We start from the raw sequence: 24,737 nt of genomic DNA on the forward strand, positions 1-24,737 counted from the left end.
ATATATTATATAAGGGGAGCTGACAAAAGAAAATAGAATTGAAATATGAATTTGCTTTGTGTCACAAATTGAAAGCATCAACAACCATTGAATGTGACGCACCTAGCAGTATTTCACACGGAATCCTATTATTTTAGGTTTTGGGTTATTCACTTGTTTTAAACTTAATTATTTTATCTATAAATAGTTCATAAGGATCGTTCTTGAGGGGAGGAGGACACAATGTACAAAATATTTTTGATCTAGTTTCATCTTTTCTTCTCTTATATTTATGTTACATTTTTTCTTTGAATGATTTGTTATAATTGTGTTATGTCTATGTGTAGTTAAACTTCTCGTTCTAAGATTATGTTTACTTATAAAATGATCGTTTAGTGATTTTTTTATTCAACATACTTGCTTATCATATTAGTTGTTCTTATACTCTTGAATTACTATTTTGATGTTTTATCATCACTGTAATAAATTTATTTTTTGTTCTTGAACTTAGGAGAGGAATTGGGAGAGATGGAACGTGTAATATAAGGAGCATGTTCTTTTCTTGTCATTAAAACTAGAATTGATTTGTATTTAGGGTAGAGATATACCTAGTGGTCTTGCTTGGTTCAAATAGAGGAAGACAACTTAATGCTCGATAGTTGGTTCAGTCTATTTCCGCTCAACGATGTAGTAAAACTGTTAATTATGATAGACGGTTAGAGGTTGGGAGATCGGGACCATATAATAAACCTCGTGAGTCAACAACTAGATAATCAAATGAGATGATGAAATTGATGTTAAACATGATTGTTAATTAAATCATAATCCTAAATCAGTTCATTCATCGATTCTGTTAAAAATTTATCTTGTCTTAGTTAATTGTTTCTTATTTATTTTACCTTCATTTTTAGTTAATTTATATTCATCTTTGAAATTCTCCCCTGGAATAAATAATCAAAATTAGTATGACTTAGTAAATAGTTAATTGACAAGTCTTTTGGGTGTAATAATTCGACTCGTCTAGAGCCACTACATCACTTACTCGACCGGATACACTTGTGTGTGCATTTGGGAGCAACAAGTTTTTGATGTCGTTATAGTTTTAGAAAGTTGATGCTCCTACCGTCTAATTTTTGGAGCATGTATACCCTTGTGGAATAACGGAGGGACACGTGTCACGATCTTAACAACCTATCAAAATTTTATTTGATTATTATTTCCATTTAAATAATTCGACCCGGATAATTAAAACCCACCCAGATAAGACCGCCCAAATAAATCCCAGTTTTTCATTCTTCTTTAGTTCCAATGACCATACACCCCAAGAACCAGTTACCCAACACGATGTCACAACTTCATCTTCTCCGGTGAAGCTCCATATACAAAACCACCTCTAATTGCTATCGAATTCAACCTCCCCTGTTCTAGTAACGCTCCAGCAAAATCAGTGAGACAACTACCCTTCATCCACCATGAAACCTGACCATGACTCACCATATCTCCCTCACTATTGCTCCAACAATTTCGGCGTATCGATCCGCTGAACTTCATCGAATAGAAGTCAAGGAGAAAGTGTTTGGTTCGGGAACCGTGCCTTCCGCAGAACTATGTGTCTCCTCCCTCTGCAACCACAACCAATATTATTTTCCTATTTGATTGACGACCCCTCATCTCTAGCTTGGGTATCCAAATTGTTGCCTCTCTATTTGGGTATATCTTAAATTATTTGGATGGATTTTTAATTATCTGTATAAGAATATTTAATGAAAATAAAAGTTAAACAATTTTTTGATAGGTTGTTAAGATCGTGACATGTGTCCCTCCATTAGTCCAAACGGTGTATACGCTTCAAAAAATAGACGGTGGGGGTATCAACATTCTAAAGGTATAACGAGGAGTATTTGCATACCATTTACGAAAATTTAGGGGTATATTTGTCCTTTTTCCCTTATTATTATTATCATTATTTTAACAAAAATAAATTCTTCCCTTTAAATAATTAGGTACTCTTACTGATATTAATAATTGTGAGAAATTGTGGTTAGGTGGTGGGTATCCTTTGTAAGTATTGTGATGGACCCACTTGAATATAGAGTGTCTTATATGTTTTATATGTGGTTATCAAGATAGCCCTGAGAATAGTTGTCCTAAATCTTACACCCCTCTTATGAACCCCTATTATGATTCTTCTTTTATTTGTGATGTTGGCTAGAGTGTTGAAGTGGAGAATGTGGAACAAGAGGCTCACATAATGAACTTATTTGAGAAACTAGTGGATCAAAAAGAAAAACGTCAACCATTCAATACATTTTATTCCTTAGTGTCAATGCTGAGAAGGAGTAATTAAAGGAGAATGTTATAAATAAGGTTGCTTTGGAGTTGATCCATATTGGACCTCATTCAAATATTTTTCTACATTATGCTTGGATGAGAACCTGAAATTCGAGTCTCTAAACTAATGAAGGAGTGTCTAGTTGAGGAACAAAGTCCATACATCCTAAATTTTGACATTCCTCACATGAGGATCAAGAAGTGCAAGATGCACGACATCTGTTACTTGGTTTGTTTATCTTTATACCAACCTCTTGAGAGAAACAAAAAATCGATGCAAATTTAGGGTGTTATTGATAAGTTCAAAGAGGAAACAAAAGCGGTGAACTTAATTAGGTCATGTTGTGATGTTGATCACGTGCTTATTGGGAGGCAACCCAGTTCAAATGCAACTCTTTTAGTGTCTTTCTTGTGTTGTTTTTGCAAAATAAGGGAAAGTGTGAGTACCCATGATTCGAAAAAAGGAGCATGTTTGAGTTTAATTGTGGGGTGCTAGGACGCTCGATGAAAATTGAGAGAACTGGATACTAGGTAGGCATAGAGGCCTTAGGAAGTTTTTTAAATCCTTGTTTTAAAGTTTAATTGATATTTGGGGATAGAACAATTTTTCAAGTCAGATGTGGGGTTCTTCCACATATGTTGGTTAGGGTGAAGTGTATGTTAGAGATGTTTGATATTTTTTTTAAAAAAAAATAATATGATAGCAAAGTCTATATCTAGGTTGTATCGCAGACCTGGGTACAAAAAAATTGTTAAAAATATTTATTCTTTAGTAGAAGCACACTTAGACCACCCTTTATTCCTTTTCATGTCATAGGTATAAAAAAAAGTTCTTTACGTACACAAAATCTCTCCACTGCTGCTTCTCTTCACTTAGAAAGTCATAAACACAACCACATGATGTTGCACAATACCCAACTTATTATAGCTCTCATAGAAATCCAAGATGAATCGAAAGGTATCTTCCCTCTCAAATCCATGGAATACGGGAGGCTTGAAATTCAAAAATTTTATCAATATCTCATATTCAGTGTCAATCATCACAAGGCCAAGTAATAGATTGAAGAATGCATCAGTTCCCAAGTTACCATCCATCTTAGAGATCATAGTAGCAATAGGTCGAGTAACTGGAACTTGAGTACCCTACATTGTGGGAGTGGCTCAAGTATTTGCCTACCCACTCATAAAAGCTAACACATGTTTGATCACCATATAGTTCATTAAGGGGTAAGATCTGCAACCCCAACTTGTGTTCTCAGCTTTGGCTCAATCTCAACCTATTCTTCCACATTATCCTAAGGTGGGGTTGGGGTTGCTTCCCGTGATACACTATGCAAACAAAATAGTGGAAGATTTTAGATACCAATTTGGTCCATCAAATACCAATTAGAATCAAGTTATAATACAAAGAAATAACAAAGAGAGAATGTTCTAACAGTCGTGTAGCCTATTGCATAAAAGTATAGACGTCTTCGACGAGACTCTACTAGCCACTTTTTGATACAAAGACATCAACAAGCCTAGGAATATGATACCAAATTTATCACGATCCATAACTTTTGAGTGATACCCACACTAATCCTGGTAGGAGAACTAACTACCATTCCAAAACATAAGCCAACGCGCCATGTTCAATTTCAGAAGTTCTACTCGCCCGAATTTGATTTCATAAAGCTTTATAGGTTTCCTCATGTCTTCGCTACTAGAATGTACAAACCAATCCTAGTAATATCACTCATTCATTCATGTATGGCCCTAGACCTCACCTCGCCCACATTTCGTATAGACTAGCCTAACCTAAAAAACTTAAGTCACCATCCGAAAAGTTTTCTGGTCCAATGGCTTTCACCATTGGCCTACTCATAACGTCGAAAAAGGTTGTTACAATTCGCTTTAGAAACGACCAGAATAATTTATATTATTCACCTTATTCATATTTATATCTACTTAGTGGTATTATTATGTCTCCAAATCTTCTTCTACATTGAGGGGTATATGGCCCAATCAACCAGTCACAAATAGGTCTGGACATAAATACCATAAAATCAAAAAGTCGAATTTGAACTAAACTAATTCGGTTATATATATATATATACTAGATGGGTGATGCCTGTGCTAACACGGGCTCAACATTTATTTTAGAGAAACTTACCAAAATCTCATATATTTGGGGAATAATTAAATTCTATTCCAAAATGTATCCAAGAGAGTATCGACATGCATATGATAGAGGAAGATGTACTCGAGGGGGGAGTAATTTTATTAAATGATAGAGAAGTTTGAGTTATGTATTTATGTAGCTTCTCCTTTTATTAATGATGTCTTACATGGTCATTTGGATATGAAGAATAGCAACAAAGAGTTTTTTTAAAAAAAAAAGGTGACAGCATAGTCATATAGAACATACAACTAAAATTGCATAAGACGAATGATACAAGCAAAAGAAATGTGAAATAGGTTTAGCTATCAGCTATGTTGACAAAATTAAAATGTATAATCAAAGTAATCGGTGATTCTTCAACTTTGTAATGATTTTATCACACTGATTCTCTATCGTCTTTATAAAGCTTTTTGGCTTAGTCAATTTTTGCTTCTTTTACGAAAGCTAGTTAACTTGTATGTGCAATATTAGTATAAGAAAGACTCATTATACAGAAAAACTAATTAAGCTCAACAATAAATTACACTCATTTTTTTGCATTATGTTCTCACAATTAATACACATTATATCAATTAAATAACTCGCTCAACTTTACAAGTGTTGTTTCATCTTGCAATCCTAGCTATCGTAATTTGATTGACCATATTAGAACAACGATTGGATGTGCTTTTCCCTATGCTCCCTCTGCAAAGTTAAAAATCAATTGAAGACTATTTAAATATAAAGAACGGTGATAAAATAAATAAAATTATCCATTTTTTGGCAAACCTGGGTGTAATAATTTAAAATATTTCACTTTTTAGCTATTCAGCTTCTTCAACATATGCAACACAGAGATAGGAACTACATCCTCTGTTAAAGAGAGAAGAGTTCACCTGATAGTTTAGGTTCATTCGTATAGTGGAAGAAATAAATGGAAATTTCACATATCGGCTACAACTTCTAGTGGGAGCATGCAAATTCTCTCGAGTCTTGTACGCACTCTTCACTTGATGCCACATCCATGTCGAATTCTCTAAAAATATATTATTTTAGAGAATCGAACGTGCACTCATTAATATTTTAAAAGAGCTCAAGCAACTAAAATTCGCTCAATAATAAGATGAGGATATGATTTCCATCACACACCTTGCAGAAAAAAGAAGAAGAAGAGGTCTTATTTGTTTTTGACATCTTCATTTCATTCACATTCATGTCATTTAACTATTCGTGTACAAAAAAGCTAAAATAATTACCGGCAAGGGAAATCTTAAAATAAAATGCCAGATTCTTTTGTAATTCTTTTTTGCACCCAAAGAAAGTCCAAATATGTATATGTTAACTCTTGAATATTGCATCCAATCCCTCAGGTAAATCCTCTTATGCAATGGTCTGCATTTGATGCGCTTATTTTAAGTGCTTTTGAATTTAAGATTCTTTTTTTTGTAGTTTTTGATTTAGATTAAGGCATTAATAATCTAAAATCTAAAAATTGAATATGATCAAATATTAACTTTTAACTTTTAGCTTATAAGCCATCTTGACCAATCCAAACATCCTCTTAGCCAGATTCACCCTTAAATCGGTTACTAGCTCAAAAATTTGGAGAACCCCTTCCATTTACATATCAACAAAATGACAATTGCATATAAAATGTGAGACATTTTAGATTGTGAACCTTCCATTCTATCAATATGCAATCTCTTTATCCAACCGAAATTCTCACCCTTTTTTTGGTCATTCTATTGTGAATCTTTATCATCAAAACAAATAAATATATGGGGACAAAAGAATTCTCGTCTTAGCACTCTAAGAGATTTTAAGAAACCTTGAGGGTTCCCATTGAAGAGAACAAAATTTTCACTATGGATATGCAGAATTTAAAATGTCACATGAATCAAACAAAAAATCTCATGACAATATGGGAATTGTCACAGAAAGTTTTCGACTAAAACTTTATATATGTGCATTAATGTACACGATAGAGAAACATAACAGTATATTTACTCAAAAAGTCATCACTAACATCTCTGTCAGAATTCACGAAATGTTAAAACAAATAATAAAGAGAACGTAATTGTAATCCAAAAGATGTATGATTAACTTTTAGAATAAGATACATGTCAAAATAGACCTTGAATAACCACGTCCATCTTCCATTGGTCAAGTGCATCATGAAAGTTCCTGCTTTCCTCGTTTTTAACTGAAAAGAATTTTTCAGGATCAAATTGATAAGAAATGAGGTAGTGTATGAGTTATCTTGAAATACCAAATAATGAAATATCATGAGCATCTATATTGATATCAAAATTAAAGTAATCATGAAAAGTTACCTTTTGACCAAGAAAGAGAAAAGTTTCTTATAGTTTACCAAGGAACTAAATAATTCATTTTTAACTTGGTTAATAAGAGCGGACCACATATATGATTATGAAGTTCATTCTTAGATTCTCGTGCATTTAAATTCCAATGCCATCACATTGATATTGTCTTCCGTAGGCTCAAGGGGAGGACAGTGCGAGAAATCAAATTTAGTTATTTATCATGTCTAAATGATAATACAAATATAAAAAAAATGTGAATACAAAGTATAAAACGTTATCAATAAAAAGGTGACTTACCTAATCTTATAACTAATGAAAACGGAGCAGACACCTTACAGTCTGCACACATTGTCCTTGCACAGTCTGCACACATTATCCTTGCACAATACTTCACTGACAAATTATAAAGATAATAAAACATATGACATGACGAATGATGACTTATGTATCATTGGGATTACACTATATGTTGAAAGCATAGGCTGATTTACTTTTTTTATCACCAAAAAGCATAACAAAAGAACTTGAGAATTTCTCCAGCATTAAAAAGCTTCCCTGTAGTCATTTTAAACCATTATCTCATAACTACAATCCTCTGACCAATAATCAATTTGTGTAAAATATGTCAGTGAAGTTTCAAAATTACAATTTATGTTATTATAAAGAATGTAGCAACTCTATCTTGCGTGCTATGAAGCACGACATTTGGGTTGTAAGCCCAAAAACAGTTACGTATAATGATCAGTCGAGTCACTATTAATTAAATTCCCTTTCATAGTAATACTTCTTACTTCACTGCTATACTATCACCTGATAAAATATTTCTTCAACTAAATAAGTTTGCTTATATTAGTCTTTCTTTTTCTTCATGGTCACAGTTCAACAGATGTAAATGTCACACAATCATCAAAAACATATAAAGCCATAACAATATACATTACTCTCTTCTAGAAATAAGAGAGTGAATACCATTATGTGCATTGTACAAAAAGCAGTAAAAATTATACTAAAAAGGGGTTGAACACTACTCTATTAATTAGTTGTACAAAAAGGAATGAACATTATACTTTTTAAATTATCCCCAACTTATCAGGAGGAACATAAAGTTATTCCATCTATTCACCTCTTGGTTATCAACAAAAAATAGTCTTGTTTTCCATTAAACAATAGCTTTAGGACTACACTTAGCAATTCTTTAGTTCACGGAGTATCCCAACAAACATGTATAAGTTCTCGTGCATAGTATTTACTTTATCAAGATTATTCAGTAGAAAAACAGAAAGTACCTTTTTGAATTTTCTTTTAATCATGGCTATACACCTATCAAATGGTCGCATAATATATCAAAATATTCTGGAAATTTTAAAAGAAATAAAATGTTATCAATAATATGAGACTAAGTCGCTCAAATTTTCAAAAAGTGTTGCTGCATTGGTGTGGGATGCTTCAAAAATATATTATTTTAGGAGGATCCGACATGAACCTGTCGTTAATATTTTTAAAGAGTCTGAGCAACATAGGTATGAGGAATATCATCAAACACCTTGTGTGTGGAATGCTATTAGTACTGAGAGGCATTACGTTACATTTACTGTTTATGGTAATGTTATCTGATCTTTAAATGCTTTCCTTTTGTTTTCTTCTTTCTCTTCTCATGTTGCATGCAAGGGCTTCCTGGAAGATGAACAATTACGCAATACTTAATGGGCTCAATAGAAGGTACCATTCACTGAACTATTGGTACAATATAACTGATAGCAATTTTGTTGTGCCTTGTTGAACTAATGAGACAAACAAAGCAATAATTTTGTTCAAATTTAAGCTTAAAAAGATTGTTACTTGATTTGTATTCTACACCTCTTCTTCTCCCTAATTTCTGACCACTATGTCGACTTTTCTAGAATTCGGCCCAAATCGTTTTACTTTGTATTACCTGGACAGTAACAGTGAAGAGAAATTTGAGGAGAAATGGAGATTAATGGAGAGAAAATGTTGAGGAGAAATCAATGTAGAACAATGGGAGAACAAATGTGGAGGAGAAATCGATGTAAACAGTGAAAGACCTAAAGTAGATACACAACAAATGTACCGATCAAAAAAATAATAGCGAAATTACCCATGTGCCCTTGTTCATCCTCTAGAAATCTCCTCAATGTAATGGAAAAATTACATAATTGTCCTTGTTAAATAAAGTAATATATATATATATATATATTTAAAGTACAATTATAATTGCTTTGGGAACAACTTTTTTAAGATGTGTTAGTCCTTCACAACTCCCTCTTCTAAATAAGAGGATATATATATATATATATATATATATATATATATATATATATGCTAACTAATAATTAAAAATTCAACTAACAATTAAATCATTCATGAACAAATTAATATAACAATAAATGTACAATTCAACCGTTAACTTCAAATATTAATTTTCAAGAGAAACTCAAACATATTTTTTAAAATGTACATTATGTACAGGAATTGTCTTCGTAATTATTTCTCTCGAGAAATAGTTAAAGGCACAATGTTCTTGATAAACAAATATAATCTTTTAGTTCGCATAATAAGTGTTCCACTCTGATACACATCATTTCTTAACATAGATTTAAATTTCTAAGTATCTTTTATTCTATTCTTATTTTATTTTTCTTTCACACCGAATTAAATCGAACCGAAGTAGAAAAAATTAATCCAACCAAATTAGTTTGGTTTAATATACAATGCATACTTTTCTAGAACCGAAAATCAAAAACCGAACATCCACCTCTACTCAAAAAATATATTAAAATTATATTGTCACATATCTTGTTATATCGTTGTATTTTTCGAATTAAGTATGACACACACAAAGTTGATGAAGTAGACAAACCAGCATAGTTTCAAATAGTGACAGCCGTGTAGAGGAGAGTAACAAAATATAACTTATGTTCATCGTCTTCTGACACTTGAACCATCTATCTTCCTCGCCAAAATATTTCATGTGTGTTGGAAGTTATATGGAATATACCTCATTACGAAAATCTGTACAAAATTATCATAGCTTGAGTTATGTCAGAGAAATATCCTTAAAGATATTTCACGTGTGTATTCTTCCTCAAAATTCAACAAACTTTTCTACCATAAAATTAGAAGTCAGAAACTAACAGAGTTTTCTTTCGAAAGAACAATATATATGAGGAAGATTTGTAACAGGACGTGTTTTTCTCTGTATAAGATGAAGATATCATCTTTGGTCCTTGTGAAAAGATTTAACAAATTAATTCCCATTTATATATATGAAGAACAAATGCAATTATGAACAATATAATGATTTATTTATTTGATCAAAATAAGATTGGAGAGCCTAAATATTTCCTCATTAACTATCCATTCAAGACTAATTAATGACATTAAAATGATGAAAAGATAACCCCGGATCAAGTTATTTTCTTGAGATACTAAAATATTTTTCCAACAGCGAAGTGTTTTCATTACTGAATGTAATTTGTGACGACTATCGGTAGTCACCACTAAAAAAGCACATTTTTTAATACTATTGAAGATATATTTTTTTTTTTAAATATTTTGTAAAGTTTTTAGAATTCTATGGGGTAATATCTTCAATATTTTAGAGAGTTAGATATTTATAATAAAAGTTAGAATAGTATAGATATTGTTGTATCTTGAATCATTCTCTCACAAGTATAAAAAGGAATTATCTCACACATTTGTAAGCAATCTAATTCTAAACTTAATTCAAGAAGTTTTCTTCCATGATTAAGTTCTCCTATCCAAAATCTTCTTTTTACCTTAGTAGCAATTTTTTTTTTTGTTTTACTTCAATTTTTCGATCCTAGTTAATGATATAAGATTTTTCTAATTGATATCGTTTTCCTGTTTTTTTCTACGTAATTTTCTCTATCAAAAGGATAATCATACGATGGATTCTGAATTTTATTTTAAGGCCAGAATAGTGGCAACTTCAACTAATTTTTTGAAAACCTAATTATAAACTCACTTCAAAATGGCTTTTTTGATAATCAATTTCTCCCATCCAGAATCTTCTTTTACATTCATAGTGATTTTTTCCTTTACATCCTAATTAATGAACTGAGTTTTTTTTTTCTAATTCCTTTACCTGCATTTTGTAATGGACTAGGAATGGAGTTACTTTGTATATCATTTCAAAACGATAATCATAATCATATGATGCCTCCTGAATTTATTTCAACACCAAATTAGTGGCAAAATCAATTGATTTCTCGATATCTATTTAAGCGATCGTGCTAATGGATTAGGAATGGAGTTATTTGACCTAACCAACTAATGTTGCCTAAACCATACTTTTTAAGAGAGCTAAAGTGATGATGAATTAAGGTTGCAACTTTTAGACATCAAAGCTCCAATAAAGACTCTTTTATATTTATGATTTTAATTTTGAAATATTTGTGTCGTTTAACTTTGAAGTAGTGAAGACTCTTAGTGTTCAGGGTTCTGTTTGGAAAAATCAAAAGCAAATGAATCGGTTTTAAAATTTCTAAAACCAAACAAAAAAAATTGTCATTTTGGTTCGATTTGGTTCATCTTTTTTAATTTTTTTTCGCTTCCATAGTAATAAGTTTGTTGAGAACATTTACATCTCAATACACACGAACACCTAGCTAATACATGAATAATTAACAAAAAATTACACAAATAAAGTGATTCATCCAATGTACAAAGTCTCACAAACTAAAAAAACGCATTGTTAATAGTATAAAGTTGGTTTAATATCCTGGAGATCTCAACATCTTATCAATGGACATTTCAATAAAATTACACCTTAAAATGTTGAGAAATTACTTCTAAAAAAAATAATATTTCATAGTCAAAACTAATCAAGTACCATCTTCTTTAGCAAGAGCTTTAAATTATTCAATGTTGCTTTACAAAATTTTATAAAGCACAGAAAAAATGTGATCTTTAAAGTAATGAATATTGAGGAATTTAGACTTAAAGTTTTAGTAGTTGGCTAAAATTTTAGTGTTGGACTTCAAAAAAAATAGTAAAACTAAGGATATTAGAATTAAAGACTTAAGTTAATTAAAATTTATCAAAATACTTATATCTTATTTACAAATAATTATAAAATTTATATTCATAAATTCTAAGTTTGGTTATTTTTGCGATTAATGTTCAGTATAATCAAACTAAATAGTATTAATTTTTCAAAATTTAAAACCAAATCAAATCAAATATTATTTTTTAATAGATTTGATTGAAATTGCAGTTCAATTTGATTTTATAATCCGTGAAGAAAAGTGAATACTTAAGGTTAAATGGCTAAAACGTTGCCTTCTCCACATAATTGTTGGATGTAACTGCCGGAGTTCAACTTATTGAACTTGAAACAAATAGGAATAAGAAATACTTCTTTGTTCAAATTATAAATATGTTTATTTCAATTTTTATATTTAGTTAAACATTGTGATTTCTCTTCTCATTTTATTTCTCATTTGCATTGAAAACCGTTTTAAAACATCGAACCCTACCAAATTGAAGTTGAAAATCAAACCAAAATAGTTTGGTTCGATATTTGATGCACACTTTTCCAAATTCGAACTAAAATTTGATACAATCAAACCAAAGAATCGACACTCATACTACTAACCCATATTATTACAAGTCAAATATGGGCTATGCCCAATTTTTACCTACTTCAAAATATCACTCTCCATCCAGTTAAAATATGGGTGGATTTGGCGTATAACTGTAGTCTCATTTTACCAGCACTAAATGTGGGTGCATCAATATTATGGGACGGAAGGAACCTTATGGGGTGTAGAAGCACCTTAAACTTCTTGAATGGTGAGGAAAATATTACAAATGTACAAGAACTTGAAACTGTTGGATGGAATGAGATGTTTATCAAGCAGATGGAGAGGTTCTCTATCAAGCAATTGTACAAAACTCTGAGGGGAGAGTATCAGAAGGTAGAGTGGAGAAGATTAATCTTCATTAGTGTTGCATGCCCAAAGTAGAATTTTATACTATACTAAGCACTAGGAAAGAGGCTACTCACAAGAGATCAACTGAGGGTGCGTAGAAGTGGTTCAGTGTGTGTCTTGTGAAGCAGAAGACGAAAGCCATAACCATTTGGTCTTTCAGTGTATGTTGACAGCCCAGGATAGGCAAACGATATTAATCTGGCTAAGTATACATAGAGAGGCTCCAGGATGGGATGAGGAAGTGATGTGGGCAAATACTCATTACAAAGGCAAACAAGCAAGAGCAAAGGAGTATAGGATGGGCTGTGGCTGCAAGTGTTTGTGTTGTATGGCAGGAGAAGAATCAACGTATCTTCAAGCAAACAATCAGATCTCTAATCCCTGAATGCATATCCTGTTTAGTGTAAGGCAGTTGTTTGAATGATGTTGCTAACCATAGTGAGACTTGATAGTTAATTGATGCAAGTCAGGGGGCTGTCCAGCTTGCTTTTCTGTTTTGTAATTCCTACTCGGTAATAAAATCATTTATTTACCAAAAAAAAAAAAGAATTGCCAACATGAGCACTAGCAGCAAGTTCAAAGAGGTTTTGCTAAACCCCCAAAGAAATTGTGTTCGCAGCATAACCATTATTGTCAGTTGGTTGGGAGCAATGCTCCCTTCACTGTCCCAAGCTAAGAAACTTCCCACAGGTAGCGCAGTAGAAAAGCAACAGTGTAGAGAAGTCTGCTTCCGAATTATACAAGACACTAAGCACACCCCTTTATGGATATCTGAATTGAGCTCATGCAGGTGACTTCGAAGGAATTTATTGTACATTTTCAACATCGGTCTCTTTCTTCATGCAAGTCTACTAGTTGATCAAGAAAGCCCCATAAACTTTGTTGTGTTGTTGCAATGCCCTGCTTGTACACACATTAAGTTATCATCTGTGTCATACGAAAGTTGCTCGCAAACAAAATAGACAATTGATGCTAGTTTCTGAAAGGTGGCTGTCTTTTCGGTCAGTCAATGTCACTATCGCTGTCAGATATGTATCTCCGAGTGTCAGAGGCCTGGTACTTCGGAGTTGAGTAATCCATACCAATGTTGTTTGCTTCACTCATAGGTGCAAATGCTGTGAATTGGCCACAAGAAAATAAAATATCAGTACTTAAGAAGTAAGCAGTAGGTCAAATATATCAGTAGATTCATTCCCTTTGTAGTGCATTTGAGATAAGGGACGTTGTTGTTCATACATAAATCTATCAACTTCTTCACATGTAATAAACAGAGTGCCAGTAATAAATAGAGATGGCAAACAAGCAAACACCTGTATCACTCAAGTCAGAGCAGGGAGACGATATAAACGAACCAATGCTAATTGGTAGATATTCAAAACAAAGGCTACCAGAAAATACAATACTAAGTAAATGTACCCCCAATAACTTTCAAGAAGAGAAGGGATGAGAAAGAATAAGTAAAAGAAAAGAACACCAGGCTGTGCTAAAAAATAAAACAAAATGGTGTTGTCAAATTTTACTAACAGGAAACAATTGGAACCAAATTGAAGGGGAAGGTAGATTTGATATTGATGCCTACAGAGTTCCCACCAAAAAAAAAAAAAGAGAAGACAGTACAGTACCAGGTTATAAGTACATCAACGTAGGACCCAACATGCAAAAAGAGGACAAGTTACATGTAAGTTCTCTCAATAAGTAATGTTTTTTCTCTGCTATAACTTTTCAATTTCTCCAGAAAACAGTCAACAAATATAGTGTATCCAGAGAAGAATGCTGGACTAACCTTTTTCTCTCATTCTTCTCTCTCTGTCGTACTCAAATTTATCACGGATTAGGCTAACCTTTTCCCAGTTATCACCTTGTCTGTTTCTCCCTGTAACTCCTCCTTGTTCCTGCAATTGAATGGAAGGCCAGGTGGAAGGGCAATCAATAAACTAATGGACATGGAGAGAGTTAAAAAATGATCTTGCACATTGCAGCTTGGGCAGCCATGTCAAAGACATTTTTCAAGCAATGTCACAAATCATATATGAGCCACTAATTTAAAAAGAAAAAAGAATAACATGAAAGTGAAGAAAATAAAGACATAAAAAGAAAAAGTAAAGGGAGCGTGCAGCCAGGAAACTTGATAAAAAATTTAAGCAACTTAGCTATTTAGCATTCTAAGTGAATCACTCCAAAATAAAGAACAAATCGTGCTAGAATACGAAATTGAGGTCTAAGTCGAACCAAAGAAAGATTACTTTTAAATTATTTACTGCTTGCCCTAAAAATGCATCATCTGAAAGCCAATCACTAAAAGCTGAAACATAAACTTATAAAAAGCTTAACCACCCACATATTATTACTATATATGTTTATAATAGAAGAGCGAATTTGAGGAACTTAGGGTCAATCGGTCAATTGACCGATTTTCCCTTCTCCTCAAATTCTCTATTTTATGACAACATAAAATAGAGAAAATATGAGAAGGAAAATTGATTCAGTATTTCTTCATTTATTTTCTTTTTTAGTATATTCTGCATTTAAGAATTACGGGGGAAATAGTATTATTATTTAATTGAGGGAGTACCTCTCAAAATTTGACACGTAGTACATAATTGGGATTGCGGGAGCAACATATATTATTTAAAAATTATGTTCAAAGTACTATAAATGTAATAAATTACAGTAACTAACAACTTAACATATTTGAAAAAACATTATAATGTGATTGACTCTTGAAATTTCACATATGCCACATACATTGAGACAGAGTGAACAATTATATATATATTTCAAATAGGGAGTAATATATATTATTGAGAATGTTGAGGAGCTTAGGGTCAGCCGGTGAATTGACCAATTTGCCCTTCTCCTTCAACTTCCTCTATTTACATTTAGTATTTTATCCGTTTTAATTTATTTGTCTTATTTTCATACAATAAACTAACAATATGGTGTCAGCTTGCAGATCACAACTGTCTAAGGATAAGATCTTATTTACGTGGCAATTGAACCTAATCTAAAGGATGTATATAGAATTAATCCAGATTATACCAATGTTGATCATCCACAAAACAATAATTTCCAGTGACTTAAAATTCAAAATACTAACTTAAGCATGATGAATGAAATCAGATTAACGGGACAACAAATTGGCAATTTCAGAACCCAGAGAATGGGGTCATTTCAACACCAATAACATAATGTGGGAACGTGGAGTATTTCAAGGAAGGTGCTGCTCTGAGGTATTTGTGTGTGGTTTATTTATTTAGTGTGCATACTTGATGGGTGTTTGAGAAGAAAGAATTCATATCAAATATACAAATATTATAAAAGATAAGTATTAATCTATGGATCGATTTGTAAGTATCATTGCTATTTTTTTCTGGTAAAGTTGGAGAACAAGAACAAGACACTGGGTGGCATGGAAACAATTGTGTCTCAGTCTCCCCACATCTGAAGGTGGAGGTGGCTTTAGATCTATGAAAGACTTTTGCAAGGTTTACTCTGCAAAAATGTGGACTTTCAGAATTGAGAATTCCGTTTGAATCAGTTTCTATTGTAATAGGATATATCCTGTTGCAAAGATTTGGAGATATGAGGTTCCTAATTATACTCCGGGAGATAACCTCATGTAGTTTCCAATTATGCTCCAGATGTTCTTTTTGTGAATGTGAGCTAGAGACAATAAAACATCTCTATCTACATTGTCGAGAGACAGTATTGTGGTATATTTTCATCAACCAAAGGGGCATTAGCTGGGCTATGCCAAGAAACATAAAGGAAGCTTTAGCTTGCTGGAACAGGGATGGGAATCAGCCAGAGCACTGGGAGAGATGAAACATTGTCCCAGCTTGCATACCTATAGTGTATTCCTTTGTTTAAAATACACGTTACCTTTATCATAAAAGATTTGGAGATATGGGCAGTCCCCATATTTGGAGAAGAATGATGTAGAGTAGAGATGAGATGGAATTTTTCATCCTGTGGAACGTTGAAAATGGCGAAGCCTCCATTTGGTGGAATAACTGGACTGGTATGGGAGCATACCACCAGCCAGATTAACTAATATCAGACCTATTCCAAGAAGTATCAAATTAAAAAAAAAAAATTATAGTCGATGGTAAATGGAGATGGAATAAGTTGAGCCTCTTCTTGCCTGCTTATAGTGTCCAAAGAGTTTTAAGTGTAGAGATTGAAGTTGGCAAGAAAGATTGGGCTTGTTGGACCTTGGAGAGTTCTGGCAGTTCACTACAAAGTCTGCATGGAAAAAATTGTGAAGAGTTCACGATGAAATTTTATCTGGTAATCTAACGTGGCATTGAAGATCACCTTCTAAAATTTCCTTTTTTTATGTTGAGGCTTTTTCATGGAGGAGTAGCAACTGATGACACAGTTCAAAAGGAGGGGTGTGGTGCTTTATTCAAGGTGCAACTGTTGTACCAACTATGAACTGAAGAACATCCCCCATTTGTTTGGTAAAAGCATAATTGCTAAATGGGTATGGACTTACTTCAGCAACACTTGTTGTATCAATTTTCTTCCGGGTCCTCTTAAGACAATTGTTATGAAATGGTGGCTGACTAAAACAACAAATGACATTAAGTACTTTTACAGTGTGTTCCAATTCTTGTCTGTTGGGAAATTTGCAAGAAGAGGTGTTTGTCAATATTTGAGAATATGAATATGTCTGACAGGTTCGTTATTCATCAGGTCTGTTCACTACATGAGTCTCATCTTCCAAACACGATTCCCTGAACTTCAACTTCCCATAAGTTGGGAGGAAAATGTGTTCACTTGGAAAATTTGCACCAATCCATCAATAGTCAACTGGTGAATGGCATAAACCAGAAGGAAGAGTGGGTGGAAATACATGTGGATGGATGCTCAAAAGGCAACCCTGGGAGTGCTGGAGGCAGTGGTGTCATTAGAGATCATCGTAAAATAGTCATTAAAGGTTTTATTGATTACTGTAGAATGTGTTCCAGCATTATTGCTGAGGCTACAACTCTTTTACAAGGAATCAAGTAGTGTATTGATATTGGAAAGGGGTTTGTTGTTGTGGTAACGGACTCTCTACTAATAACGGAGATTATCAATAAGAGTTGAAACACCTTTGGCATACTAGAAGCATTATTGAACATATTTGGAGGTTGGCTAGAAATGGCAACTTCCTTTTTGTTCATGTTTTTAGAGAGGGTAATACAGGTGAGGATCAGTAGGATCATATGGAGAAAGTGAATGCAAACTTACTGTCTAAAATGAGGTTCTTTCCTTGCCTGGTCTAGTTAGAGCTACAATGGAGTAAGATCAAGATGAAATTCAAACTTACGGTTCAAAGTTAACAAAGAAAAGTTTTAGAAGCCAATGATGTTGTCCAAAGAACCTCTTTTTGCTGGAAATATGATAGTGGTAGTTTACCTAACAACAATGTCCTAAAGTAATTCAGACGTAATTATGGTAGAAAAAAAGTTACAAATTTGTAGTACTTTTTCAGCTTGCATTATCCTTATTCCTTTGAGTGACTAATTTCACTCTTACTTTTATGATGGAGGTTAAGGTTCATGTCCTCCTCCATCTTCTCTTGTTTGATATATGAAATTGATTAGAATTATTCCTAACCTCCACCTAGTAAAGTGGATTTTTATTTTTATAAAATGAGCAATCATATGGGTGAGAAAACTTAGTGGAGATACAGAGGAGGTTCCAAATTCCAATAACTACTGGTTTACACCAAGGATCTACCTATATAATCTGAACTTGTTTACACTAACTACAGATGAGTTAATCAATAATATCTAGGGAGAGGATCCATGTTGCATGCTTGACGAAATTAGCAACTGTTGGAAGTTTGAACTATGCAGAAGTACTCTAGAGTGTAAAGGTTTCAGAGAAGCAGCGAATATTTACACCACAATTCTAGCTTTTGCCTGAAACATGAAGGTGAAGTGCGATAAAATAAAATTGACTGCCCAAATACAAGACCAATCAGATATCTAAACTCAGTTTTATGAGTAATAAAGGAATATTATTGATGTGAAACAAACCAGCATTAAGGAAATGTTGGGTCTAAAGAACATCCAAAAGAGAATTTCACAATGTGTGTAAACAGCTAAAAGAAGTCAACAATAGTTTCGGGCTCTAAAACATATCTCATAGTATTGTTGCGCCAGAGACTGAGCAAAAATAAATACTTGAAGTTTAGATTAACAAAAAACTCTTGAATTTCTTTCTCCATATGACCCTAGCAAAAAATTCCACAGTATTGTTTGCATACACCATTGGATTCTCAAATCGCTAAAAAGATATGCTAGTAAAAGGGAAGTCCTATGTAACAATCTTGGATCATCACTAGCTATAAGGGAGTGAATGTTGAGTCACTAATGCATAACCTATCCACAAGATGAACATTGTAAAAAGAAAAGTTGAGCTAAAATGTATGTTTGGACATGCTAGATTGGACAGGATTCAAATAATCATCTCTAATACACAATGCAACTAGCAGAAACAGAAGGTAAAATGAGAGAAAATAGCCTAAGACGGTTTGGTCATGTCTTACGTACCATCAGATGCACTAATTCCTAAGTTTGATAATTGATGACTGATAAAAAGGAGTGAATATATCTAAAAGCACATGGAGTGAAGTCGTCTTACAGAATGATATAAGAAGAAACTACCAGAAGCAATGCAGATTGCTCAAAGAAAGACAGTGAAAGCAAGGGATCAAGCTAGGAGTTGTAAGTGGTGACAGATAGAATGTAAAAGTATGGGATGGGATTGTGAGTGGTGACTGATTGAAAGTAAATGTACGAGATGGGATTGTAAGTGTTGACTGATAGAAAGTAAAAGTATGTGATGGGTCGTAAGAACAATCATTATAGTTAAGAATTTCTGATTTCAACCAATCAGTGATTACTCAAAACATATAATACTGGGGATGAACTTCGACTATAAATTGAAAGATCAACAAAATCTTTTGGATATCTCTGTTAGTATGGGATAACAATCAATAGGGCTTAAAACTCAAAGCTTTTGCAACTTATGACAAACTGGAACTTATCAAAAGGGCACAATAACTTTATCTTGCCAAAGGAGGCAGAAATGTACATATGGAAACATGTGCTATTAGAAAATATGTAAATGTGGTAATGCAGTAGAGGAATTTTATAGTTACCTTCATTTGGTCAGCATTAGGTCTACTTCTCCTGAAAGAACAAATACAGATCAATCTAGATACGCATAATGGCTTGATAGGTCACTCTTCTTAACAACACTATATTAGATCAAATGACATAATTAAGAAATGAGAAAGTGCTGAAAAGTGTAGTTCATGAAACAGTTAATGTCCTCCCAAAACTAATAACAACTGAGTGTATGATAAAAGAATGCAGAAAGGAAGAAATAAACTAACCTGTATGGAGAGAAATCTTCATCATCATCTTCAGCAGAATCATAGTTTGCATGATCTTGAGCAAGCTTTTTGGAATAACCCTCATCCCAATATAGCCTCTCCCAGTTCTCTCTCATCTCTTTATACAATTCCATATATCTTTTGCACCATGGTTCATGCTCCTTCAATTAATAAAGTTGTAAATAATCAAAATGAACCGCAAACATAATCCCAAAGTTTGAAGGAAAAAAGGACAGAATCTAACATTTTTACAAGCTGGAATATATCCAAGTCAAACAATAAGAAATGATAGTTGCAATCTGACGAAGCAGTATTTCAACATAGTTTGTATCCATAAGGAGATCAGTATGCTATGGTAGGAGTAATACTCTACATTAACAACCCGACTAAGTCTTTGTGGAATGACATAATAAAGACTATTAAACATCAACCAAGAACAGGTTCTCTAAAAAGAAATTGTTCCAATAGTGACGCAGTAAAATCTATGTTGCCCTTTGAAAATCGCTGCATCCTTGCCTCCAATTCATTCGCCCCACACTATACACTAGAATGAAATTTACCCTGTGCACACCCAACCAAAAGGGTAACCGCTGCGGTTGTCTCTTCATACAAAAAAAAAAACCTATGTTGGCCCTTTCCAAATCGATCCCATAAGAGATGCAACTAGCATAAAACAGATATTTTCCTGAGAAAAGGATATCTGAAATTGATCCCTAGCAATAGTAGAGGCAAAGTATGATAGGTACTAACAGATTCTTTAAGGACTAGGCGAGTACGGCGCATGAACTGTTCGCGAAGCTGCTTACGACGCTTGTTAGGGATGTTCTGTCTTGAGATTACGAATCTCTCCCTGGGAGGTACATTTTCACCAATTTCGTGCATTTCCCCGTCAACAACCCACCAATCTGACTTGTCGTCGACTTTCTTCAACATTGCTGACGGAGAAAACTTGGACCTTTGCCGCCGATGTGGGGAAGAACTCCCGGCGGCATGAGCAGACTGGAATTGGAGACCAATAAATTGGAGGGAAGGGAGTGAACTATGAACTCGTCGAGCGATTGAAAGCATGATAGACTGTGGGATGACTGCTTGCTATTTCCCTTATGCCAATTGCTAAGTTAGCGGAGGGTTGAACTACTTCTCAAAGCATTTTTGGTCTTTTTAAATTTTCTTTTGTCAAACTAACACATACCTAATATGTGTTGGGTTCAATCTCATGTATTTCAACAATGTCATTTTTCTATAAAATCATTGAATCATTTATAATTTGTTTATTTTAAATATTATTGATTAATTTTAATTAATTTTTTTATTATAAATATTTTTAATTGTGTTTGTATAGTAATGATTTTGATTGAAGGAATGAAGACAAATTGTGTGTTAGTCTCATTTGTTTTCTAATGTGTTCAAATGACTTGACAATTATCTCAAAATTTTCACTATCAATCGGACTAATAAGTTCTGGAACAACATGTATATCCTCTATCAATACCCCCACATTAAATCTGGTTCTGCGGCAGCCAACAGTGTTTCAAAGGAAGAAATTATGGGTAATTCAATAGGAAAATAACCTAGTTAAGGTACCTCGGGGGAGAGGGGGGAATCCAACAAATTTAGGAATTTGTTTGTGTATTTGACCTTTTTCTTTTAATCCAAGTGCCCCACCATTAAGGCTGGCAGTGGTACCGGTACCGGGAGAACCGGACCGGTAATTATCGAAACCGGTACTGTGCGAACCGATAACGTTCCGGAACCGATATCAGACCGGTCCGTGAAATCGGTAAAAATAGTATTGTTCCGTCCCGGTCCGGAAGAGAACCGCTAGTATACCGGACCGGTAACCGGGACGGACCGGTAATTAAAAAAAATAATTTTTTTAATTGAATATAATTTTTATTATAATAATTAAGCAATTAAAAATTTAAATTTCAAACTTTAAAGTTATAAAATTTAAATTTCAAACTCTTAAATTTTGAAAATTTTAAATTAAAACTTTAAAGTTTGAATTTAAAATTTTCAAAATTTTAAATTTAAATTTTCAAACTTTAAATTCAACTTTTAAAGTTTGAAAATTTTAAATTCAAATTTTAAAGTTATAAAATTTAAATTTCAAACTCTTAAAGTTTGAAATTTTTGAATTTAAACTTTAAAGTTATAAAATTAAAAATTGACTATATTAAAAATTAAATTTAATACAACAATATTAAAAACAAATTAAGGCGAATAACCTATATTCTTATTAATATTTATTTGATATTACAACTACGTTTACAAAAATATTAGTTTGAATTAAATCTTGAATTATCATACTTTTACTAATAGTTGGGGCCATCATATAAATCCATTCGTAAATCATTCAACATTTCTTTAGTAACATGTTCGGGAATAGGTTGAATTCAATCTTGTCGTCACTATAATCCTGCATTACTTCATCAACGTCATCTTGAAATTTGGTCGGTAGTGGTTCACGACCCAAATTTCTTCTCTCGACATTAATCCAATCTTGAAATAATACCAATATCTCCAAGCTGTCGGCTGCTAGTGAATGCCTATTTTCTCCAAGTTGAAACCTTGCTGCACTAAAGACGCCTTCCGAAGCTACCGACGATGCTTGCGTTGCTAATATATCTCGAACCATCGGTACTAGTTTTGGAAATCCTTTGGCGCGATCTCTCCACCAATTGAGAATATCTTCAGTAGGTTCTGTATTTTGATTAATATAGGCATTAAAATCATTTCTATTATCGTGAGAAAGTTCAAGATAATCCTCTAAATAATTATCAATATTATTTTCATCAAATCTAACCCTAGAGCTTTTAGGTTTATTTTCACTTGATAAATTTATATTAGCATTATATAAATCATACAATTTTCTAGCTTCAATTTTTATGCTATCTTTAACTTGTTGACAACTAGGAATTTCTTCTAATACATTATTAATATCTAAGTTAAAATATATTTTTTCAACCATTCTTGATGAACCGAAATCTTTATACTTAGGGTGTAACAAACATGCAGTTAAATAAATTTGAGGAATAGGAATATAATATTTTTTAAATTTTTTAATCATTTTTTCAATGGTTTGTTAAAATCTTGGTTTATTTTTAAATTTATATAATTTAGAAGAAATCATACAAATATCAGGCAAAATAGTACAAATTGATGCGCTATAAAGTACATAAATTCTTTTTGTAGTTAAGTAAAAAACTTTTAGGAAATCTATAAGTTCATTTATATCACGCCAATCATTATCATCTAGTCTATATGTCATATCAGAATTATGAGCATTCCAAACCATTTGTAAGGTTATTCGATATTCATAAGCGACTACAAGCATTTCATATAAAGTATTCCATCTAGTAGCCACTGTTTTTAGAATTTTTCTAGGTGGAAGATTATTTTTAAAACAACGGTTTTGAAAATCTTTACGCCGAGACTTAACTTGACGTTTAAATATAAAATGACATGCATTTTCAACTTTCGTACATCCGGTATCATACATATTTACACCATCTCTAACCATCAAATTATATATATGTGCACTACACCTAATATGATAATTACCACCATAGAAAGGACAAAGTGTAGTGTTTAAATATTCAACAGCAGAATTATTACTTGAAGGATTATCTAAGGTTATACTACTTATTTTATCACATATTCCATAACTTTGTAAAATATCTAAAATAGTTTGAGCAATATAACTATCGGTTTTTTGCATTTGACAACATTTATAACCTAAAATTCTTTTTTGCATATACCAATTTTGCAGTAACAGTCAAATAATCGTTACCATTTACACTACGAGCCATATCATAAGTAATAGCTATTTTACAAGTATTGTAATAAAATAAATAACGAAGATATTGAAAATATTGTGCATGATAATCAAATACAACCTTTTTATTGTATTTCTAGCAAAACCTTTAAAATTTGATTTATATACAATTTGAATATAATGTATAAAATCGGAATTTTCAGCCAAACTAAATGGCAAACCCATAACACGTATTATTTTAGCTAGTTCTTCAAAATCTTTTTCTCTACTACATGAAGGTAGTAAAGTAGAGCCAGAAACATTAGACGGATTTAATTGTGTTTGTACCATTTTAGAGCCGCCTACTCCTACATTTTCAGGAAGGGGGTACCATTTTTTTAGCTTCCGCTACCGCTTTAGCATGCAAAAATTCATTTTTACAACAAGACATTAAATGACTACTCAAATGTCCCGTCCCGCCAGATTTGCCAACAGTTTTATGATTTAATATATGTTTACATTTATTACAAAGAGCTTGTGTTTTATCTTCGTTTTGTGTGATAAATTGTCAAACAATCGATTTTTTAACACATTCTACCTTAGGCCTAGGATGTACTGCGGGAACTGGGGCAAGACAATGAAAGGGAGCGGGACTTGGATTATTAGTAGCCGTAGGTGGCTCAGTTTCATCATCATCATCATCATCAAAAGTAGGCGTATCAGTATAATTATCAATATCATTATCATTATCATTATCACTAGGCAAATCCTCATCAAAATTACCAAAGCGGCGTTGTAAATGTTCATGATAAGGATCTAATCCTGAATTACTATC

At 32.8% G+C, this 24,737-nt stretch overlaps 1 protein-coding gene across 1 annotated transcript; it reads right to left on the reverse strand.

Annotated features, from left to right (window-relative positions):
• Positions 1-13,236: 13,236 nt before the first annotated feature.
• Positions 13,237-21,353, reverse strand: LOC101267738 (uncharacterized). Its single transcript, XM_004247004.5, has 5 exons — positions 20,896-21,353; positions 20,146-20,306; positions 19,909-19,939; positions 14,533-14,641; positions 13,237-13,864 (listed from the first exon to the last, which is right to left on the reverse strand). Exons 1-5 carry the CDS (start codon positions 21,211-21,213, stop codon positions 13,752-13,754), a joined length of 732 nt encoding a protein of 243 aa, XP_004247052.1. The 5' UTR covers positions 21,214-21,353; the 3' UTR covers positions 13,237-13,751.
• Between the last annotated feature and the right edge of the window lie 3,384 nt (positions 21,354-24,737).

Source organism: Solanum lycopersicum, chromosome 9 (genome assembly GCF_036512215.1).
Source record: "Solanum lycopersicum chromosome 9, SLM_r2.1".
NCBI lineage: Eukaryota > Viridiplantae > Streptophyta > Magnoliopsida > Solanales > Solanaceae > Solanum > Solanum lycopersicum.